This window comes from Anomaloglossus baeobatrachus, chromosome 9 (genome assembly GCF_048569485.1).
Source record: "Anomaloglossus baeobatrachus isolate aAnoBae1 chromosome 9, aAnoBae1.hap1, whole genome shotgun sequence".
NCBI lineage: Eukaryota > Metazoa > Chordata > Amphibia > Anura > Aromobatidae > Anomaloglossus > Anomaloglossus baeobatrachus.
This window is the reverse complement of record NC_134361.1, coordinates 14834907-14858389: the sequence shown is the minus strand read 5'-3', so window position 1 is coordinate 14858389 and position 23483 is coordinate 14834907. Positions and strand designations below refer to the sequence as shown.

The 23483-nt window shown below is 55.0% G+C and overlaps 1 protein-coding gene across 3 annotated transcripts in view; it reads left to right on the top strand.

Moving 5' to 3' along the window:
• The window catches only part of LOC142250831 (connector enhancer of kinase suppressor of ras 2-like), a 405387-nt gene that overhangs the window by 361647 nt on the left and 20257 nt on the right, over positions 1–23483 (top strand). For all 3 annotated transcript variants that reach the window (XM_075323079.1, XM_075323076.1, XM_075323077.1), the window contains exons 16-19: positions 7269–7317; positions 7483–7658; positions 8941–9014; positions 9774–9845. In XM_075323079.1, the coding sequence (XP_075179194.1) occupies positions 7269–7317; positions 7483–7658; positions 8941–9014; positions 9774–9845 (371 nt within the window). The remainder of the gene's footprint in view (positions 1–7268; positions 7318–7482; positions 7659–8940; positions 9015–9773; positions 9846–23483) is intronic.

Here is a 23483-nt window from a genome sequence, read left to right as displayed (position 1 = left end):
ATACTTGCCAAAGGGGGTGCTACTACCATTGGTACTAGCCATGCAGGGTGCACAAACTTTTGCATCAGACCATTTTCCTTTTTTTTTTTAATTCTTAAATGTAAAATATTATTTTTATAATATATATGATATTAATATATAATATTTTCAATTTTTATTATTATTTTTACCTAAAATATGAAGGAGATGTGTCATCTCTTTAACTGTATACCTTTAGAGATCATTTAATCTTCAACTTGCTAAAGTATTCACAGTATCAGTAATTTTGACCAGGGGTGCCCAAACTTTTATATGCCACTGTAATGATCTGGGAATTAAGCCATGCTCACATTTGTGTATAAAAAATTGCACTGATTTTCATCCAGAAATGTTGGACGAGTGAAATCCTTGTGATATTGTATATGTCGTGTGAGTGTGAGATTTCTTGTGTCCCAGCATCCGTAGGACGTGCGTTTTTCTCAGCAGTTATTATTCTGCAATCATGTACAGTGTTTTCTGCTACAGAATGTAATGTATTTGTAAATATCGGAGGCATACGCATGCTCCGTGTGACTTTTTTCTCGCACCCATAGACTTGCATTGGCGAGTCTCGTCCGATATACGCAGTATGCGGAGATTATTTCCTGAGACCGAATACAGGCGAGAAAACCCCTCAGATCAGCTCTGACTGATTAACATTGCTCCAACTGCAATGCAAGTATTATTTTGTTACCAGATTGCACTTATCCGATTTATGTGAGCGAACCCTTATAATGATCCAGAGATTACAGTATACTGATCTCTGGGGATGATCCAGTGATTATATTGATCCGGTGATTATATTGATCCGCTGATTATAATGATCCGGTGATTAGACTGATCTCCGGGGATGATCCAGTGGTTATAATGATCCAGTGATTATATTGATCAGGTGATTATATTGATCCGGTGAATATGTTGATCCGCTGATTATATTGATCTGGTGATTATAATGATCCGCTGATTATATTGATCTGGTGATTATATTGATCTGCTGATTATAATGATCCGCTGATTATATTGATCCGGTGATTATAATGATCTGGTGATTATACTGATCTCTGGGGATGATCCAGTGGTTATAATGATCCAGTGATTATATTGATCTGGTGATTATATTGATCCGGTGATTATATTGATCTGGTGATTATATTGATCCGGTGATTATATTGATCCGGTGATTATATTGATCCGGTGATTATATTGATCCGGTGACTATGCTGCCCCAGTATTACACAGTGTTGTGCTCCTGCACTCCTGCGGCGTGGCTGCCGGTCCTCTGCGTCCAGCTGTGCTCGGCCGCTGTGCAGGGAATCGCTCAATATGCCGGCGCGTCCTCGGCCTCCATTGTGAAGCAGGAAGGCAGCACTAATGTGTTAAGTGCTATTCAGCTCCGTACATGAATTCATGCAGAAGTAGTTCAGTCTCGCTGGAAGGTCGACTAAAGGGAAGGAAAATAATGAAATCACAAGTGTCTTATGTAACCAGCAGGTTCATGGCGACTTACAGAACCGGCATACATCACATCTAATCTCAGTCAGGACTTAAAGGGGCACAGCAGAGTGTCAGCATACGAGGACACCATTATATGACACCCAGGGATGTCACCACTAAGGGGCGGGGCTGTAGTATAAGGGGTGTGGTCTCATGTCTGATCACATGTCACTATATTAGTGATGTCATCAAGGGTGGAGCTGTATATAAGGGGTGTGGTCTCATGGCTGATCACATCTCACTATATCAGTGATGTCGTCATCATCAAGGGCGGAGCTGTATATAAGGGGTGTGGTCTCATGGCTGATCACATCTCACTATATCGGTGATGTCATCATCAAGGGCAGAGCTGTATATAAGGGGTGTGGTCTCATGGCTGATCACAAGTCATTATATAACTGATGTCATCACCATGGGGTGGGGCTGTATATAAGGGGTGTGGCCCCATTTCTGATTATGTCACTAGATCAGTGATGTCATCAGGGGTGAAGCTGTATATAAGGGGTGTGGTCTCATGTCTGATCACATCGTATCAGTGATGTCACCACCAGGGGGCGGGGCTGTATATAAGGGGTGTAGCCTCATGTCTGATCACATCGTATCAGTGATGTCATCACCAGGGGGCGGGGCTGTAGTATAAGAGGTGTGGTCTTCTGTCTGATCACATCATTATATTAGTGATGTCATCACCAGGGGCGGGGCTGTATATAAGGGGTGTAACCTCATGTCTGATCACATCGTATCAGTGATGTCATCACCAGGGGCGGGGCTGTATATAAGGGGTGTAGCCTCATGTCTGATCACATCGTATCAGTGATGTCACCACCAGGGGGCGGGGCTGTAGTATAAGGGGTGTGGTCTCCTGTCTGATCACCTGTCATTATATCAGTGATGTCATCACCAGGGGCGGGGCTGACACCTCTCACACATGTATACAGGCCGGTTGTCAGCAGTAATAGATGAACTCTGCATTATTTTGCTGGCGGCCAGTGTAATTGAATATTGACGCCGGTGTTCCGTGTTTTGCTGCCGGTGCTCTGGGTTTGGCGCTCGGCGTGTGGCTGTAAGTTATTGTTATTACCGCGTCTGTGCTGTAATTCTGGAGCGCAGCGAGCGGCTTCCTGCAGCGGGATCGCTTTATTTTCATTAGTTTTTCCGTACGTCTCCGGATTGATGCTCCTATAATGTATTTTGCAGATTAGGTGGAAAGTCCCGCAGATAAAGCCGAATAGATGTAACATCGCGTCCGACCACCGCGGGCAGCCCGCGTAATAAACAGCGCAATATTGTGTCTCTGGGAAACGAGTAGAAAAGGTATAAAGGATTGATACGGACAATATACACCGCACGGAACGTAAGCCTGCGGTCCGAATAATCCTACAGCGCCAGCAGCGAGTGATCCCGGCCTGCGGGGGGCGCTAAACTCCCTGTCAGATGCTGTCATCTGCAGAGGGACAAATAACCGGCCCCGACCACACATTATCCTCTCTGACAACCTCATATACAGACTGCAGCACGTGGCCGGTTGTCAGGACGGAAGGTGACGAGCAAAAAGTATCACGAAACCCAAAAATGTCAGGATCTGATCCTCCCTATAGATCAGGGGGCCAACTCCCAGCATGCCCTGATGGCCAGAGTTGTGCGAGGCATGCTGGGAGATGTAGTGTCACCGCAACTAGAGCACTACAGAATGCACAGCGGTAAAGGATCATGTGGTGACAGGCAGTGTTGTCATAGTCCCAGCAGCTGCTGGGATAATATGACTGTTGACCGCCAGGGACTGCTGACTGACCCAGGTCAATACCCGCCGGATAAACGTCTTCATAAACGGTTTACAATCTGCCGTCACTTTGAGAAATGGACTCGTAATTGCGCCACTTCGGACGACTAAACTGTATCAGTAATTAACGGCGGCTTCATTGTTTGCTGTAATGAGCGGAGGATCCGCGGGAGATGAAGGCGGCTAATTAGAAGCATCACAAGCTGCAAGACTCAGAACAGACTCAAGATTCTGCAGAAGATACCGGTGACTTCAAGAGCTGCGCTCCTTACACCGGCTCTGATCAGTCCATCACTGACAATGACCTCCATGTAATGCGCAGTAACGGCGTCCTCCTGTACTTCACTTATCTTGTACTGATCCGAAAATATGTCACATCTGATACTCCACTCACCACCAAAGCTGCATTTATAATTGTATACTCCAGCCACCTCCAGAGCTGCACTCCAGTCATCACCAAAGCTGCATCTATAATCATATACTGCAGCCACCTCCAGAGCTGCACTCCAGTCACCACCAAAGCTGCATTCATAATTGTATACTCCAGTCACCACCAAAGCTGCATTTACAAATATGCTGTTAAATCAAGTCCTCTGCTCCAGTCACATTCAGAGCAGCATTTACAATTCTGCTGCTTCCTCTTGAAATCTGACCATATCTTGTCTTTTTAGTAATGGTGAAACCGGGTCACTAAGGCTACTTTCACGCATCCAGCTGTAGCAGTGCGGAACAATCCGGCGCTCTGCTGAAAAAACAAAACCGTTTTGTTTTTTTTTGCCGCCAGTTTCGTTTTTTCCAGCATTGACTTGCATTGGCACCGCATTGTGCCGCATGGGCTTGCGTTCTGTCCAGTTTTTGCCGCATGCGGCAGATTTAGCCGATGCGGCGGCCGGATGGAACGTTCCCTGGCACGTTTTTTGCTCCGGCAAAAAAAATGCATCGCGCCGCATCCGGCCGCTGCGGCGCATTTTTCAATGCATGCCTATGGACGCCGGATGCGGCGCGATGCGGCAAAAAAGGCATCCGGCCGCCGCATGCGGTTTCTTCCACTGCACATGCTCAGTAGCGTGCCGCAACTGGAAAAAAACGGACGGGCCGCATGTAAAAACTTATGGAAAGGATGCGGTGTTTTCGCCGCATCCGTTGCATAGGTTTCACAGCCGGATTGAGCCGCATTGCTCAAACCGGATGTGTGAAAGCAGCCTAACAGCTCTGCTTCAATCCATATAGTAACATTCTCTGGTACCGAGAAAGTAACAGAATTGTGAATACAGCTCTTAGCGGTTGTGTGGCCCCTTGTGCTTCATTAACGCTGCGGCTGGAGCTGGCGCCCCGTGTCCTGACCTCGGGATACACGTCTGTCTCGGCGTCCTGTGTCCTGACCTCGGGGATACACGTCTGTCTCGGCGTTCTGTGTCCTGACCTCGGGGATACACGTGTGTCTCGGCGCCCCGTGTCCTGACCTCGGGGATACACGTCTGTCTCGGCGCCCCGTGTCCTGACCTCGGGGATACACGTGTGTCTCGGCGCCCTGTGTTCTGACCTCGGGGATACACGTCTGTCTCGGCGCCCCGTGTACTGATCTCGGGGATACACGTCTGTCTCGGCGCCCCGTGTCCTGATCTCGGGATACACGTCTGTCTCGGCGCCCCGTGTCCTGACCTCGGGGATACACGTCTGTCTCGGCGCCCCGTGTCCTGATCTCGGGGATACACGTCTGTCTCGGCGCCCCGTGTCCTGACCTCGGGGATACACGTCTGTCTCGGCGCCCCGTGTCCTGACCTCGGGGATACACGTCTGTCTCGGCGCCCCGTGTCCTGATCTCGGGGATACACGTCTGTCTCGGCGTCCTGTGTCCTGACCTCGGGATACACGTCTGTCTCGGCGCCCCGTGTCCTGACCTCGGGGATACACGTCTGTCTCGGCGACCTGTGTCCTGATCTCGGGGATACACGTCTGTCTCGGCGCCCCGTGTCCTGACCTCGGGGATACACGTCTGTCTCGGCGACCTGTGTCCTGATCTCGGGGATACACGTCTGTCTCGGCGTCCTGTGTCCTGACCTCGGGATACACGTCTGTCTCGGCGCCCCGTGTCCTGACCTCGGGGATACACGTCTGTCTCGGCGCCCCGTGTCCTGATCTTGGGGATACACGTCTGTCTCGGCCGCCCGTGTCCTGATCTCGGGGATACACGTCTGTCTCGGCACCCCGTGTCCTGATCTTGGGGATACACGTCTGTCTCGGCACCCCGTGTCCTGATCTCGGGGATACACGTCTGTCTCGGCGCCCCGTGTCCTGATCTTGGGGATACACGTCTGTCTCGGCCGCCCGTGTCCTGATCTCGGGGATACACGTCTGTCTCGGCGCCCCGTGTCCTGATCTCGGGGATACACGTCTGTCTCGGCGCCCCGTGTCCTGATCTCGGGGATACACGTCTGTCTCGGCGCCCCGTGTCCTGATCTTGGGGATACACGTCTGTCTCGGCACCCCGTGTCCTGATCTCGGGGATACACGTCTGTCTCGGCGCCCCGTGTCCTGATCTTGGGGATACACGTCTGTCTCGGCGCCCCGTGTCCTGATCTTGGGGATACACGTCTGTCTCGGCCGCCCGTGTCCTGACCGCGGGGATACACGTCTGTCTCGGCGCCCCGTGTCCTGATCTCGGGGATACACGTCTGTCTCGGCACCCCGTGTCCTGATCTCGGGGATACACGTCTGTCTCGGCGCCCCGTGTCCTGACCTCGGGGATACACGTCTGTCTCGGCGCCCCGTGTCCTGATCTCGGGGATACACGTCTGTCTCGGCGCCTCGTGTCCTGATCTCGGGGATACACGTCTGTCTCGGCGCCCCGTGTCCTGATCTCGGGGATACACGTCTGTCTCGGCGCCCCGTGTCCTGATCTCGGGGATACACGTCTGTCTCGGCGCCCCGTGTCCTTACCTGAGGGATACACGTCTGTCTCGGCGCCCCGTGTCCTGATCTCGGGGATACACGTCTGTCTCGGCGCCTCGTGTCCTGATCTCGGGGATACACGTCTGTCTCGGCGCCCCGTGTCCTGATCTCGGGGATACACGTCTGTCTCGGCGCCCCGTGTCCTGATCTCGGGGATACACGTCTGTCTCGGCGCCCCGTGTCCTGATCTCGGGGATACACGTCTGTCTCGGCGCCTCGTGTCCTGATCTCGGGGATACACGTCTGTCTCGGCGCCCCGTGTCCTGATCTCGGGGATACACGTCTGTCTCGGCGCCCCGTGTCCTGACCTCGGGATACACGTCTGTCTCGGCGCCCCGTGTCCTGATCTCGGGGATACACGTCTGTCTCGGCGCCCCGTGTCCTGATCTCGGGGATACACATCTGTCTCGGCGCCCCGTGTCCTGATCTCGGGGATACACGTCTGTCTCGGCGCCCCGTGTCCTGATCTCGGGGATACACGTCTGTCTCGGCGCCCCGTGTCCTGATCTCGGGGATACACATCTGTCTCGGCGCCCCGTGTCCTGATCTCGGGGATACACGTCTGTCTCGGCGCCCCGTGTCCTGATCTCGGGGATACACATCTGTCTCGGCGCCCCGTGTCCTGATCTCGGGGATACACGTCTGTCTCGGCGCCCCGTGTCCTGATCTCGGGGATACACATCTGTCTCGGCGCCCCGTGTCCTGATCTCGGGGATACACGTCTGTCTCGGCGCCCCGTGTCCTGATCTCGGGGATACACGTCTGTCTCGGCGCCCCGTGTCCTGATCTCGGGGATACACGTCTGTCTCGGCGCCCCGTGTCCTGATCTCGGGGATACACGTCTGTCTCGGCGCCCCGTGTCCTGATCTCGGGGATACACGTCTGTCTCGGCGCCTCGTGTCCTGATCTCGGGGATACACGTCTGTCTCGGCGCCCCGTGTCCTGACCGCGGGATACGCTATATACGCTGTCGGTGTGTTATTTGTTATCTTCTGTTGTTACAGCTCTTTTTCCTCTCTCGCAGTCTTTCCATTACGCTTCGCTGAGGGTCAAAACCAAAAAACGATCAAAAGGTAAAAAAAAAATCTTACACTTTTTGTAAAATAAATTCTAAAGTGTCAGGATTCTGAAAAAATGGAGCCAGTAATCTGCACATCCGCGATTCCGTCCTCGGCTCATCGCGGGGGGGGGGGACGTGCTACCTCCGCTGTCCACATTGAATTTCCCCTTTATTTTAGGAGGGTCGCTCACCAGCGGCAGCAGACGGCGAATTTCCTGCAAAGACCTCGGGCACGGTGACTGCGAGGGCTGGTTATGGAAAAAGAAGGACGCCAGAGGATACTTCACACAGAAGTGGAAAAAGTACTGGTTCATCCTGAAAGACTCGTCCCTGTACTGGTACACCAACCAGAACGTGAGTAGCCACCGCCGCCCGCTGAACGCTCACACCCCGCCGCATGAACGCTCACACCCCGCCGCATGAACGCTCACACCCCGCCGCATGAACGCTCACACCCCGCCGCATGAACACACACCACGCCGCATGAACGCTCACACCGCGCCACATGAACGCCCACACCACGCCGTATGAATGCTCACACCACGCCGCATGAATGCTCACACTACGCTGCATGAATGCTCGCACCACACCACATGAATGCTCACACCACGCTGCATGAATGCTCACACCATGCCACATGAATGCTCACACTACGCTGCATGAATGCTCACACCACGCCGCATGAGCGCTCACACCACGCCGCATGAACGCCCACACCACGCCGCATGAACGCTCACACCACGCCGCATGAATGCTCACACCACGCCGCATGAATGCTCAGACTACGCTGCATGAATGCTCACACCCCGCCGCATGAACGCTCACACCCCGCCGCATGAATGCTCACACTACGCTACATGAACGCTCACACCACGCCGCATGAACACCCACACCACGCAGCATTAACACCCACACCACACCACATGAACGCGCACACCACGCTGCATGAACGCGCACACCACGCTGCATGAACGCGCACACCACGCTGCATGAACGCTCACACCACGCTGCATGAACGCTCACACCACGCTGCATGAACGCTCACACCACGCTGCATGAACGCTCACACCACGCCGCATGAACGCTCACACCACGCCGCATGAATGCTCTCACCACGCCGCATGAATGCTCACACCACGCCGCATGAATGCTCACACCACGTCGCATGAATGCTCACACCACGCCGTATGAATGCTCGCACCACGCCGCATGAACGCTCACCACGCTGCCGTGGACACGTTTACAGCGTTTTCTGCAATTGTCACAAATCTGCAACAATTTTGTAAGATTGCAACAGAAAATGCACCACAGCTGCAACGGGTGAAGCCAGGGTGGGATCGCTGGCACCACATCTGCAGATTCCAGCAAGACGTATAGGATAAGGGGCGAAAAGCAGCTGTAACATATAGGAAAGCTGCCTGAAGATGGTGGGGCTGAGCGTCCTCCATGCTGACTGATCCCCTCAGTGCTCACACTGCGCTCTGCAGTCAGAGTTATCAGTCCCGCATTACTCTAGTTACATCCAGAGCTGCACACACAATACTGCTGGTCCCGGGGAGGGGGGTGCTTGCCAGCTGCTATCTGATGGTCGACTGCTTATTTCTGACGTGGATACATTGTTGCTTTCTTCCTCCAGGATGAGAAGGCGGAAGGTTTCATCAGCTTACCCGAATTCAGGATAGACCGGGCCATCGAATGTAGGAAGAAACAGTGAGTACCGCGCTGACGTCACGATTACACTGCACCGCAGACTGACCGGCTCTCCAGCAGCACAGAGCATTTCAGGAGAGGCGAGTGCTGCTGGAGACTGAGCGTCACATAGTGATGAGAGGAGGATGACAAGCAGCACAGAGTATTTCAGGAGAGGAAAGTGCTGCTGGAGACTGAGCGTCACATAGTGATATGAGGAGGATGACAAGCAGCACAGAGCATTTCAGGAGAGGAGGCGAGTGCTGCTGGAGACTGAGCGTCACATAGTGATATGAGGAAGATGACAAGCAGCACAGAGCATTTCAGGAGAGGCGAGTGCTGCAGGAGACTGAGCGTCACATAGTGATAAGAGGAAGATGACAAGCAGCACAGAGCATTTCAGGACAGAAGTGACCTGATCTGCTGGGGGAGGGGTTTAGGTGGAATATTATATAGTGGAAAAAGTGATGGGGGGGTGATTATGGAGAGAAATAGGGGCACAGCAGCAGAAAGTATTTTAGGAACATAGTGTGAAGGTTTTGTGGAGATGATTATTGGAAAAATCAGGAAACTCCGTTTATATTATGGCACCAATGTATAAAGTATGTAGTACACGGATAATGAGGGAATGACTACATATAGGGGGCACCGGATACAGGGCTGTATATAGGGGTGCCGAATCCAGGGCTGCATATAGAGGCTGTCAGATTCAGACCATGTATTCTGTGTTTCCCTTTTTTTGGTGACTGAGATAACATATATTCTGTGCTTTCCTTCCAGCGCCTTTAAAGCCTGTCACCCAAAAATAAAGAGTTTCTTCTTCGCCACGGACTGTCTGGAGGAGATGAACAGGTGAGATTCCGAGGGTCCCGACACCCCCCTCTCTGTACCTTGTGCCTGTTGCTCCAGATTTCATCCTCATTTTGCCTAGATAATACTGCAATATACTGCCCAACTAATACTGCCATATAGTGCCAGATAATACTGCAATATACTGCCCAACTAATACTGCCATATAGTGCCAGATAATAATGCCATATACAGCCCAACTAATACTTCCATATAGTGCCAGATAATACTGCCATATACAGCCCAACTAATACTTCCATATAGTGCCAGATAATACTGCCATATACAGCCCAACTAATACTTCCATATAGTGCCAGATAATAATGCCATATACTGCCCAACTAATACTTCCATATAGTGCCAGATAATACTGCAATATACTGCCCAACTAATACTTCCATATAGTGCCAGATAATACTGCCATATAGAGCCCAACTAATACTTCCATATAGTGCCAGATAATACTCCTATATACAGCCCAACTAATACTGCCATATAGTGCCAGATAATAATGCCATATACAGCCCAACTAATACTTCCATATAGTGCCAGATAATAATGCCATATACAGCCCAACTAATACTTCCATATAGTGCCAGATAATACTGCCATATACAGCCCAACTAATACTTCCATATAGTGCCAGATAATACTCCCATATACAGCCCAACTAATACTGCCATATAGTGCCAGATAATAATGCCATATACAGCCCAACTAATACTTCCATATAGTGCCAGATAATAATGCCATATACTGCCCAATTAATACTGCCATATAGTGCCAGATAATAATGCCATATACAGCCCAACTAATACTTCCATATAGTGCCAGATAATACTGCCATATACAGCACAACTAATACTGCCATATAGTGCCAGATAATAATGCCATATACAGCCCAACTAATACTTCCATATAGTGCCAGATAATAATGCCATACACTGCCCAATTAATACTGCCATATAGTGCCAGATAATAATGCCATATACAGCCCAACTAATACTTCCATATAGTGCCAGATAATACTGCCATATACAGCACAACTAATACTGCCATATAGTGCCAGATAATACTGCCATATACAGCCCAACTAATACTTCCATATAGTGCCAGATAATAATGCCATATACAGCCCAACTAATGCTTCCATATAGTGCCAGATAATAATGCCATATACTGCCCAACTAATACTGCCATATAGTGCCAGATAATAATGCCATATACAGCCCAACTAATACTTCCATATAGTGCCAGATAATACTGCCATATAGAGCCCAACTAATACTTCCATAGAGTGCCAGATAATACTGCCATATACAGCCCAACTCATGCTTTCATATAGTGCCGAGATAGTATTGCCACGTACAGTATAAAACTTACATGTAGTGGCACAATATACTGCTACGTACAGTCCATATAATACTGCCATATAATACTATTAATGCTGTTATACAATGCTATGATAATACTGCCATATCCAGCCCAAACAATACTAGCATATAGTGCTAAGATAAAACTGTGATATACAGTGCAAATAAATACTTACATGTAGTGGCACGATACTATTGTCCACCTTACAGCCAGATATTCCTGTAATATCATATCAAGATAATGCGTCCTGTACTGGGAGTACCTCCGCTCTTTTACACGAGTTACTACCATCCAGGATAAAATGGCATCGCTTTGTTACAATGTATCAGCTCAGGACTGGGGAACGCTGCTGTGTTTTTGTCTTCTTGGCACCACAGCTATTTTTGGAGGCGATTCTTCACTTTTTAAAAGTATTATCCAGCACGGGAAGAAAGGCATTCTCCGGGTGATTTATTCCATATGTACTTGGCATATACATAGTGGATAACAGACAGCCCCTATACAAGGGGAAAATACGTCTTGACATATGGAATAAAATCAGATGGAAATATTACCCGGAGAATTCCTTTCTTCCCGTGCTGGATACTGCTCTTTGCTTGTTTGATGCTGCCCGGCTTATGGTCCGTGACGCGGTGAAGACGAGGAGATCTGAAGTGGCTGAATGTTCTGTTATTGACTTTCTCCATTAATGTCATTATTTATTGCATCTTCTCAGAGGTTAAGCATCTGAGATCGGAGTTATCACTGGTCCTGGCCACGTCTTCAGAATAATGTCAGCAGAGATCCCAAAAATGCCGAGGAACTGACATATACAATGTTTTTGGAAAGTTTGAGAACTTCTCATCACTCCCGGCCCCCCGGCCAACATCAGGCATTTAGTGGTCACCTGTCCCCGGCCAACATCAGGCATTTAGTGGTCACCTGTCCCCAGCCAACATCAGGCATTTAGTGGTCACCTGTCCCCAGCCAACATCAGGCATTTAGTGGTCACCTGTCCCCAGCCAACATCAGGCATTTAGTGGTCACCTGCCCCCGGCCAACATCAGGCATTTAGTGGTCACCTGTCCCCAGCCAACATTAGGCATTTAGTGGTCACCTGTCCCCAGCCAATATCAGGCATTTAGTGGTCACCTGTCCCCAGCCAACATCAGGCATTTAGTGGTCACCTGTCCCCAGCCAACATCAGGCATTTAGTGGTCACCTGTCCCCGGCCAACATCAGGCATTTAGTGGTCACCTGCCCCCGGCCAACATCAGGCATTTAGTGGTCACCTGCCCCCGGCCAACATCAGGCATTTAGTGGTCACCTGTCCCCGGCCAACTTCAGACATTTAGGGGTCACCTGCCCCCGGCCAACATCAGGCATTTAGTGGTCACCTGCCCCCAGGCAACTTCAGACATTTAGGGGTCACCTGCCCCCGGCCAACTTCAGACATTTAGGGGTTACCTGCCCCCGGCAAACACCAGACATTTAGGGATCACCTGCCCCCGGCCAACTTCAGACATTTAGGGGTTACCTGCCCCCGGCAAACACCAGACATTTAGTGGTCACCTGTCCCCGGCCAACATCAGGCATTTAGAGGTTACCTGCCCCCAGCCAACTTCAGACATTTAGGGGTTACCTGTCCCCGGCCAACATCAGGCATTTAGTGGTCACCTGTCCCCGGCCAACATCAGGCACTTAGGGGATACCTGCCCCCGGCCAACATCAGGCATTTAGGGGTCACCTGCCCCTGGCCAACATCAGACATTTAGAGGTTACCTGTCCCCGGCCAACATCAGGCATTTAGGGGTCACCTGCCCCCGGCCAACTTCAGACATTTAGGAGTTACCTGCCCCGGCCAACATCAGGCATTTAGAGGTTACCTGTCCCCGGCCAACTTCAGACAATTAGGGGTCACCTGCCCCTGGCCAACTTCAGGCATTTAGGGGTCACCTGCCCCTGGCCAACATCAGACATTTAGGGGTCACCTGCCCCCGGCCAACTTCAGGCATTTAGAGGTTACCTGCCCCCGGCCAACACCAGACATTTAGGGGTTACCTGACCCCGGCCAACATCAGGCATTTAGGGGTCACCTGCCCCCGGCCAACATCAGGCATTTAGGGGTCACTGGCACATCTGACTGTGGCATTGGGGGTATCATTCTGGGTGCTAGGAGGGGCTGGCACAGAGCGGGCAGCGCGGTGCTGGGATGTGAGCGGAATGCGAAGCTTCCGATGATTGGCGCAGCAGATGAATTCTCCTGTGAAGAATGGGGCAGATGGGCCGGGGGTTGGCGCCATTGTGGTGCCGCTTTTGTGTTCTGTCATTTTAATCATTTGCTCTTGTGTGGAGGGATGTGCGGATGGCGCTGTGTATTTATGGCTGCGTCTATAGCATTGTGTGCGGCGGCGGTGGAGGGGGCGCAGCTGAATCCGCGGCCTCTGCTGATTATTATTTGCAGTTACACATCAGTATCTGTCCTAATCCAGAGGAACCTGCACCAAAGTGAGCGGCGGCCACTAAGGACAGCCCTCGCCGTGCCCACCGGACGCCACCAGTGTCCACACGTCTCACACCTGGGGGGGATTGCTATATCTTTTGCTTTTTCTGCACAGAACAGGAAAAACAGCAGGAGGCGACCAAACTAATAATAACCATTGACATCACCGAAATATCAGGAGTGAAGACCATAACCCCTATCATAAGCAGAGAGTATCATATAAGCATCTCAGCTCAGGAGGCAGCAGTGTCCTGACACTGTGTACAGGGGAGCGCTCTGCTGGAGCTGTGTACAGGGGAGCGCTCTGCTGGAGCTGTGTATGGGGGAGCACTCTGCTGGAGCTGTGTACAGGGGAGCACTCTGCTGGAGCTGTGTACAGGGGAGCACTCTGCTGGAGCTGTGTACAGGGGAGCACTCTGCTGGAGCTGTGTACAGGGGAGCACTCTGCTGGAGCTGTGTACAGGGGAGCACTCTGCTGGAGCTGAGTACAGGGGAGCACTCTGCTGGAGCTGTGTACAGGGGAGCACTCTGCTGGAGCTGTGTATGGGGGAGCACTCTGCTGGAGCTGTGTATGGGGGAGCACTCTGCTGGAGCTGTGTATGGGGGAGCACTCTGCTGGAGCTGTGTATGGGGGAGCACTCTGCTGGAGCTGTGTACAGGGGAGCACTCTGCTGGAGCTGTGTATGGGGGAGCACTCTGCTGGAGCTGTGTATGGGGGAGCACTCTGCTGGAGCTGTGTATGGGGGAGCACTCTGCTGGAGCTGTGTATGGGGGAGCACTCTGCTGGAGCTGTGTATGGGGGAGCACTCTGCTGGAGCTGTGTACAGGGGAGCACTCTGCTGGAGCTGTGTATGGGGGAGCACTCTGCTGGAACTGTGTACAGGCGAGCACTCTGCTGGAGCTGTGTACAGGCGAGCACTCTGCTGGAGCTGTGTACAGGGGAGCACTCTGCTGGAGCTGTGTATGGGGGAGCACTCTGCTGGAACTGTGTACAGGGGAGCACTCTGCTGGAGCTGTGTACAGGGGAGCACTCTGCTGGAGCTGTGTACAGGGGAGCACTCTGCTGGAGCTGTGTACAGGGGAGCACTCTGCTGGAGCTGAGTACAGGGGAGCACTCTGCTGGAGCTGTGTACAGGGGAGCACTCTGCTGGAGCTGTGTACAGGGGAGCACTCTGCTGGAGCTGTGTATGGGGGAGCACTCTGCTGGAGCTGTGTATGGGGGAGCACTCTGCTGGAGCTGTGTACAGGGGAGCACTCTGCTGGAGCTGTGTATGGGGGAGCACTCTGCTGGAGCTGTGTATGGGGGAGCACTCTGCTGGAGCTGTGTACAGGGGAGCACTCTGCTGGAGCTGTGTACAGGGGAGCACTCTGCTGGAGCTGTGTACAGGGGAGCACTCTGCTGGAGCTGTGTACAGGGGAGCACCCTGCTGTAGCTGTGTACAGGGGAGCACTCTGCTGGAGCTGTGTATGGGGGAGCACTCTGCTGGAGCTGTGTACAGGGGAGCACTCTGCTGGAGCTGTGTATGGGGGAGCACTCTGCTGGAGCTGTGTACAGGGGAGCACTCTGCTGGAGCTGTGTACAGTGGAGCACTCTGCTGGAGCTGTGTACAGGGGAGCACTCTGCTGGAACTGTGTACGGGGGAGCACTTTGCTGGAGCTGTGTATGGGGGAGCACTCTGCTGGAGCTGTGTACAGGGGAGCACTCTGCTGGAGCTGTGTACAGGGGAGCACTCTGCTGGAGCTGTGTATGGGGGAGCACTCTGCTGGAGCTGTGTATGGGGGAGCACTCTGCTGGAGCTGTGTACAGGGGAGCGCTCTGCTGGAGCTGTGTATGGGGGAGCACTCTGCTGGAGCTGTGTACAGGGGAGCACTCTGCTGGAGCTGTGTATGGGGGAGCACTCTGCTGGAGCTGTCGATGGGGGAGCACTCTGCTGGAGCTGTGTACAGGGGAGCACTCTGCTGGAACTGTGTACAGGGGAGCACTCTGCTGGAGCTGTGTATGGGGGAGCACTCTGCTGGAGCTGTGTATGGGGGAGCACTCTGCTGGAGCTGTGTATGGGGGAGCCCTCTGCTGGAGCTGTGTATGGGGGAGCACTCTGCTGGAGCTGTGTATGGGGGAGCACTCTGCTGGAGCTGTGTACAGGGGAGCACTCTGCTGGAGCTGTGTACGGGGGAGCCCTCTGCTGGAGCTGTGTATGGGGGAGCACTCTGCTGGAGCTGTGTACAGGGGAGCACTCTGCTGGAGCTGTGTATGGGGGAGCACTCTGCTGGAGCTGTGTATGGGGGAGCACTCTGCTGGAGCTGTGTATGGGGGAGCCCTCTGCTGGAGCTGTGTATGGGGGAGCACTCTGCTGGAGCTGTGTATGGGGGAGCACTCTGCTGGAGCTGTGTACAGGGGAGCACTCTGCTGGAGCTGTGTACGGGGGAGCCCTCTGCTGGAGCTGTGTATGGGGGAGCACTCTGCTGGAGCTGTGTACAGGGGAGCACTCTGCTGGAGCTGTGTATGGGGGAGCACTCTGCTGGAGCTGTGTATGGGGGAGCACTCTGCTGGAGCTGTGTACGGGGGAGCACTCTGCTGGAGCTGTGTACGGGGGAGCCCTCTGCTGGAGCTGTGTATGGGGGAGCACTCTGCTGGAGCTGTGTACGGGGGAGCACTCTGCTGGAGCTGTGTACAGGGGAGCACTCTGCTGGAGCTGTGTACAGGGGAGCACTCTGCTGGAGCTGTGTACGGGGGAGCCCTCTGCTTGAGCTGTGTATGGGGGAGCACTCTGCTGGAGCTGTGTACAGGGGAGCACTCTGCTGGAGCTGTGTACAGGGGAGCACTCTGCTGGAGCTGTGTATGGGGGAGCACCCTGCTGGAGCTGTGTATGGGGGAGCACTCTGCTGGAGCTGTGTATGGGGGAGCACTCTGCTGGAGCTGTGTACAGGGGAGCGCTCTGCTGGAGCTGTGTACAGGGGAGCACTCTGCTGGAGCTGTGTATGGGGGAGCACTCTGCTGGAGCTGTGTATGGGGGAGCACTCTGCTGGAACTGTGTACAGGGGAGCACTCTGCTGGAACTGTGTACAGGGGAGCACTCTGCTGGAGCTGTGTATGGGGGAGCACTCTGCTGGAGCTGTGTACAGGGGAGCACTCTGCTGGAACTGTGTACGGGGGAGCACTTTGCTGGAGCTGTGTATGGGGGAGCACTCTGCTGGAGCTGTGTACAGGGGAGCACTCTGCTGGAGCTGTGTACAGGGGAGCACTCTGCTGGAGCTGTGTATGGGGGAGCACTCTGCTGGAGCTGTGTACAGGGGAGCACTCTGCTGGAGCTGTGTATGGGGGAGCACTCTGCTGGAGCTGTGTACGGGGGAGCACTCTGCTGGAGCTGTGTACAGGGGAGCACTCTGCTGGAGCTGTGTACAGGGGAGCACTCTGCTGGAGCTGTGTATGGGGGAGCACTCTGCTGGAGCTGTGTACAGGGGAGCACTCTGCTGGAGCTGTGTACAGGGGAGCACTCTGCTGGAGCTGTGTACAGTGGAGCACTCTGCTGGAGCTGTGTACAGGGGAGCACTCTGCTGGAACTGTGTACAGGGGAGCACTCTGCTGGAGCTGTGTATGGGGGAGCACTCTGCTGGAGCTGTGTATGGGGGAGCACTCTGCTGGAGCTGTGTACAGGGGAGCGCTCTGCTGGAGCTGTGTATGGGGGAGCACTCTGCTGGAGCTGTGTATGGGGGAGCACTCTGCTGGAGCTGTGTACAGGGGAGCACTCTGCTGGAGCTGTGTATGGGGGAGCACTCTGCTGGAGCTGTCGATGGGGGAGCACTCTGCTGGAGCTGTGTACAGGGGAGCACTCTGCTGGAACTGTGTACAGGGGAGCACTCTGCTGGAGCTGTGTATGGGGGAGCACTCTGCTGGAGCTGTGTATGGGGGAGCGCTCTGCTGGATCTGTGTATGGGGGAGCACTCTGCTGGAGCTGTGTATGGGGGAGCCCTCTGCTGGAGCTGTGTATGGGGGAGCACTCTGCTGGAGCTGTGTATGGGGGAGCACTCTGCTGGAGCTGTGTACAGGGGAGCACTCTGCTGGAGCTGTGTACGGGGGAGCCCTCTGCTGGAGCTGTGTATGGGGGAGCACTCTGCTGGAGCTGTGTACAGGGGAGCACTCTGCTGGAGCTGTGTATGGGGGAGCACTCTGCTGGAGCTGTGTATGGGGGAGCACTCTGCTGGAGCTGTGTACAGGGGAGCACTCTGCTGGAGCTGTGTACGGGGGAGCCCTCTGCTGGAGCTGTGTATGGGGGAGCACTCTGCTGGAGCTGTGTATGGGGGAGCACTCTGCTGGAGCTGTGTATGGGGGAGCACTCTGCTGGAGCTGTGTACGGGGGAGCCCTCTGCTGGAGCTGTGTATGGGGGAGCACTCTGCTGGAGCTGTGTACAGGGGAGCCCTCTGCTTGAGCTGTGTATGGGGGAGCACTCTGCTGGAGCTGTGTACAGGGGAGCACTCTGCTGGAGCTGTGTATGGGGGAGCACTCTGCTGGAGCTGTGTATGGGGGAGCACTCTGCTGGAGCTGTGTATGGGGGAGCACTCTGCTGGAGCTGTGTATGGGGGAGCACTCTGCTGGAGCTGTGTATGGGGGAGCACTCTGCTGGAGCTGTGTATGGGGGAGCACTCTGCTGGAGCTGTGTATGGGGGAGCACTCTGCTGGAGCTGTGTATGGGGGAGCACTCTGCTGGAGCTGTGTACAGGGGAGCATTCTGCTGGAGCTGTGTATGGGGGAGCACTCTGCTGGAGCTGTGTATGGGGGAGCACTCTGCTGGAGCTGTGTACAGGGGAGCACTCTGCTGGAGCTGTGTATGGGGGAGCACTCTGCTGGAGCTGTGTACAGGGGAGCACTCTGCTGGAGCTGTGTACAGGGGAGCACTCTGCTGGAACTGTGTACAGGGGAGCGCTCTGCTGGAGCTGTGTATGGGGGAGCACTCTGCTGGAGCTGTGTATGGGGGAGCACTCTGGTTGAGCTGTGTATGGGGGAGCACTCTGCTGGAGCTGTGTACGGGGGAGCACTCTGCTGGAGCTGTGTATGGGGGAGCACTCTGCTGGAACGGTGTACAGGGGAGCACTCTGCTGAAGCTGTGTATGGGGGAGCACCCTGCTGGAGCTGTGTACAGGGGAGCACCCTGCTGGAGCTGTGTATGGGGGAGCACTCTGCTGGAGCTGTGTATGGGGGAGCACTCTGCTGGAGCTGTGTATGGGGGAGCACTCTGCTGGAGCTGTGTACAGGGGAGCACCCTGCTGGAGCTGTGTATGGGGGAGCACTCTGCTGGAGCTGTGTATGGGGGAGCACTCTGCTGGAGCTGTGTATGGGGGAGCACTCTGCTGGAGCTGTGTACAGGGGAGCACCCTGCTGGAGCTGTGTATGGGGGAGCACTCTGCTGGAGCTGTGTATGGGGGAGCACTCTGCTGGAGCTGTGTATGGGGGAGCACTCTGCTGGAGCTGTGTATGGGGGAGCACTCTGCTGGAGCTGTGTATGGGGGAGCACTCTGCTGGAGCTGTGTATGGGGGAGCACTCTGCTGGAGCTGTGTATGGGGGAGCACTCTGCTGGAGCTGTGTATGGGGGAGCACTCTGCTGGAGCTGTGTATGGGGGAGCACTCTGCTGGAGCTGTGTATGGGGGAGCACTCTGCTGGAGCTGTGTACAGGGGAGCACTCTGCTGGAGCTGTGTATGGGGGAGCACTCTGCTGGAGCTGTGTACAGGGGAGCACTCTGCTGGAGCTGTATATGGGGGAGCACTCTGCTGGAGCTGTGTACGGGGGAGCACTCTGCTGGAGCTGTGTACAGGGGAGCACTCTGCTGGAACTGTGTACAGGGGAGCACTCTGCTGGAGCTCTGTATGGGGGAGCACTCTGCTGGAGCTGTGTACAGGGGAGCACTCTGCTGGAGCTGTGTACAGGGGAGCACTCTGCTGGAGCTGTGTACAGGGGAGCACTCTGCTGGAGCTGTGTATGGGGAAGCACTCTGCTGGAGCTGTGTACAGGGGAGCACTCTGCTGGAGCTGTGTATGGGGGAGCACTCTGCTGGAGCTGTGTATGGGGGAGTATTCTGCTGGAACTGTGTACGGGGGAGCACTCTGCTGGAGCTGTGTATGGGGGAGCACTCTGCTGGAGCTGTGTATGGGGGAGCACTCTGCTGGAGCTGTGTACAGGGGAGCACTCTGCTGGAGCTGTGTATGGGGGAGCACTCTGCTGGAGCTGTGTACAGGGGAGCACTCTGCTGGAGCTGTGTACAGGGGAGCACTCTGCTGGAACTATGTACAGGGGAGCACTCTGCTGGAGCTGTGTACAGGGGAGCACTCTGCTGGAGCTGTGTACGGGGGAGCACTCTGCTGGAGCTGTGTATGGGGGAGCACTCTGCTGGAGCTGTGTACAGGGGAGCACTCTGCTGGAACTGTGTACAGGGGAGCACTCTGCTGGAGCTGTGTACACTGGAGCACTCTGCTGGAGCTGTGTATGGGGGAGCACTCTGCTGGAGCTGTGTACAGGGGAGCACTCTGCTGGAGCTGTGTACAGGGGAGCACTCTGCTGGAGCTGTGTACAGGGGAGCATTCTGCTGGAGCTGTGTACAGGGGAGCACTCTGCTGGAGCTGTGTACAGGGGAGCACTCTGCTGGAGCTGTGTACAGGGGAGCACTCTGCTGGAGCTGTGTACAGGGGAGCACTCTGCTGGAGCTGTGTACAGGGGAGCACTCTGCTGGAGCTGTGTATGGGGGAGCACTCTGCTGGAGCTGTGTACAGGGGAGCACTCTGCTGCAGCTGTGTACAGGGGAGCACTCTGCTGGAGCTGTGTACAGGGGAGCGCTCTGCTGGAGCTGTGTACGGGGGAGCGCTCTGCTGGAGCTGTGTATGGGGGAGCGCTCTGCTGGAGCTGTGTATGGGGGAGCACTCTGCTGGAGCTGTGTACAGGGGAGCACTCTGCTGGAGCTGTGTACAGGGGAGCACTCTGCTGGAGCTGTGTACAGGGGAGCACTCTGCTGGAGCTGTGTACAGGGGAGCGCTCTGCTGGAGCTGTGTACAGGGGAGCACTCTGCTGGAGCTGTGTACGGGGGAGCCCTCTGCTGGAGCTGTGTATGGGGGAGCACTCTGCTGGAGCTGTGTACAGGGGAGCACTCTGCTGGAGCTGTGTACAGGGGAGCACTCTGCTGGAGCTGTGTACAGGGGAGCACTCTGCTGGAGCTGTGTACGGGGGAGCCCTCTGCTTGAGCTGTGTATGGGGGAGCACTCTGCTGGAGCTGTGTACAGGGGAGCACTCTGCTGGAGCTGTGTATGGGGGAGCACCCTGCTGGAGCTGTGTATGGGGGAGCACTCTGCTGGAGCTGTGTATGGGGGAGCACTCTGCTGGAGCTGTGTACAGGGGAGCGCTCTGCTGGAGCTGTGTACAGGGGAGCACTCTGCTGGAGCTGTGTATTGGGGAGCACTCTGCTGGAGCTGTGTATGGGGGAGCACTCTGCTGGAACTGTGTACAGGGGAGCACTCTGCTGGAACTGTGTACAGGGGAGCACTCTGCTGGAGCTGTGTATGGGGGAGCACTCTGCTGGAGCTGTGTACAGGGGAGCACTCTGCTGGAACTGTGTACGGGGGAGCACTTTGCTGGAGCTGTGTATGGGGGAGCACTCTGCTGGAGCTGTGTACAGGGGAGCACTCTGCTGGAGCTGTGTACAGGGGAGCACTCTGCTGGAGCTGTGTATGGGGGAGCACTCTGCTGGAGCTGTGTACGGGGGAGCACTCTGCTGGAGCTGTGTACAGGGGAGCACTCTGCTGGAGCTGTGTACAGGGGAGCACTCTGCTGGAGCTGTGTATGGGGGAGCACTCTGCTGGAGCTGTGTACAGGGGAGCACTCTGCTGGAGCTGTGTACAGGGGAGCACTCTGCTGGAGCTGTGTACAGTGGAGCACTCTGCTGGAGCTGTGTACAGGGGAGCACTCTGCTGGAACTGTGTACAGGGGAGCACTCTGCTGGAGCTGTGTATGGGGGAGCACTCTGCTGGAGCTGTGTACAGGGGAGCACTCTGCTGGAGCTGTGTATGGGGGAGCACTCTGCTGGAGCTGTGTATGGGGGAGCACTCTGCTGGAGCTGTGTACAGGGGAGCGCTCTGCTGGAGCTGTGTATGGGGGAGCACTCTGCTGGAGCTGTGTATGGGGGAGCACTCTGCTGGAGCTGTGTACAGGGGAGCACTCTGCTGGAGCTGTGTATGGGGGAGCACTCTGCTGGAGCTGTCGATGGGGGAGCACTCTGCTGGAGCTGTGTACAGGGGAGCACTCTGCTGGAACTGTGTACAGGGGAGCACTCTGCTGGAGCTGTGTATGGGGGAGCACTCTGCTGGAGCTGTGTATGGGGAAGCGCTCTGCTGGATCTGTGTATGGGGGAGCACTCTGCTGGATCTGTGTATGGGGGAGCACTCTGCTGGAGCTGTGTATGGGGGAGCACTCTGCTGGAGCTGTGTATGGGGGAGCACTCTGCTGGAGCTGTGTACAGGGGAGCACTCTGCTGGAGCTGTGTACGGGGGAGCCCTCTGCTGGAGATGTGTATGGGGGAGCACTCTGCTGGAGCTGTGTACAGGGGAGCACTCTGCTGGAGCTGTGTATGGGGGAGCACTCTGCTGGAGCTGTGTACAGGGGAGCACTCTGCTGGAGCTGTGTATGGGGGAGCACTCTGCTGGAGCTGTGTACAGGGGAGCACTCTGCTGGAGCTGTGTACAGGGGAGCACTCTGCTGGAGCTGTGTATGGGGGAGCACTCTGCTGGAGCTGTGTACAGGGGAGCACTCTGCTGGAGCTGTGTACAGGGGAGCACTCTGCTGGAGCTGTGTACAGGGGAGCACTCTGCTGGAGCTGTGTACAGGGGAGCACTCTGCTGGAGCTGTGTACACTGGAGCACTCTGCTGGAGCTGTGTATGGGGGAGCACTCTGCTGGAGCTGTGTACAGGGGAGCACTCTGCTGGAGCTGTGTACAGGGGAGCACTCTGCTGGAGATGTGTACAGGGGAGCATTCTGCTGGAGCTGTGTACAGGGGAGCACTCTGCTGGAGCTGTGTACAGGGGAGCACTCTGCTGGAGCTGTGTACAGGGGAGCACTCTGCTGGAGCTGTGTACAGGGGAGCACTCTGCTGGAGCTGTGTACAGGGGAGCACTCTGCTGGAGCTGTGTATGGGGGAGCACTCTGCTGGAGCTGTGTACAGGGGAGCACTCTGCTGCAGCTGTGTACAGGGGAGCACTCTGCTGGAGCTGTGTACAGGGGAGCACTCTGCTGGAGCTGTGTACGGGGGAGCACTCTGCTGGAGCTGTGTATGGGGGAGCACTCTGCTGGAGCTGTGTATGGGGGAGCACTCTGCTGGAGCTGTGTATGGGGGAGCACTCTGCTGGAGCTGTGTACAGGGGAGCACTCTGCTGGAGCTGTGTACAGGGGAGCACTCTGCTGGAGCTGTGTACAGGGGAGCACTCTGCTGGAGCTGTGTACGGGGGAGCCCTCTGCTTGAGCTGTGTATGGGGGAGCACTCTGCTGGAGCTGTGTACAGGGGAGCACTCTGCTGGAGCTGTGTATGGGGGAGCACCCTGCTGGAGCTGTGTATGGGGGAGCACTCTGCTGGAGCTGTGTATGGGGGAGCACTCTGCTGGAGCTGTGTACAGGGGAGCGCTCTGCTGGAGCTGTGTACAGGGGAGCACTCTGCTGGAGCTGTGTATGGGGGAGCACTCTGCTGGAGCTGTGTATGGGGGAGCACTCTGCTGGAACTGTGTACAGGGGAGCACTCTGCTGGAACTGTGTAC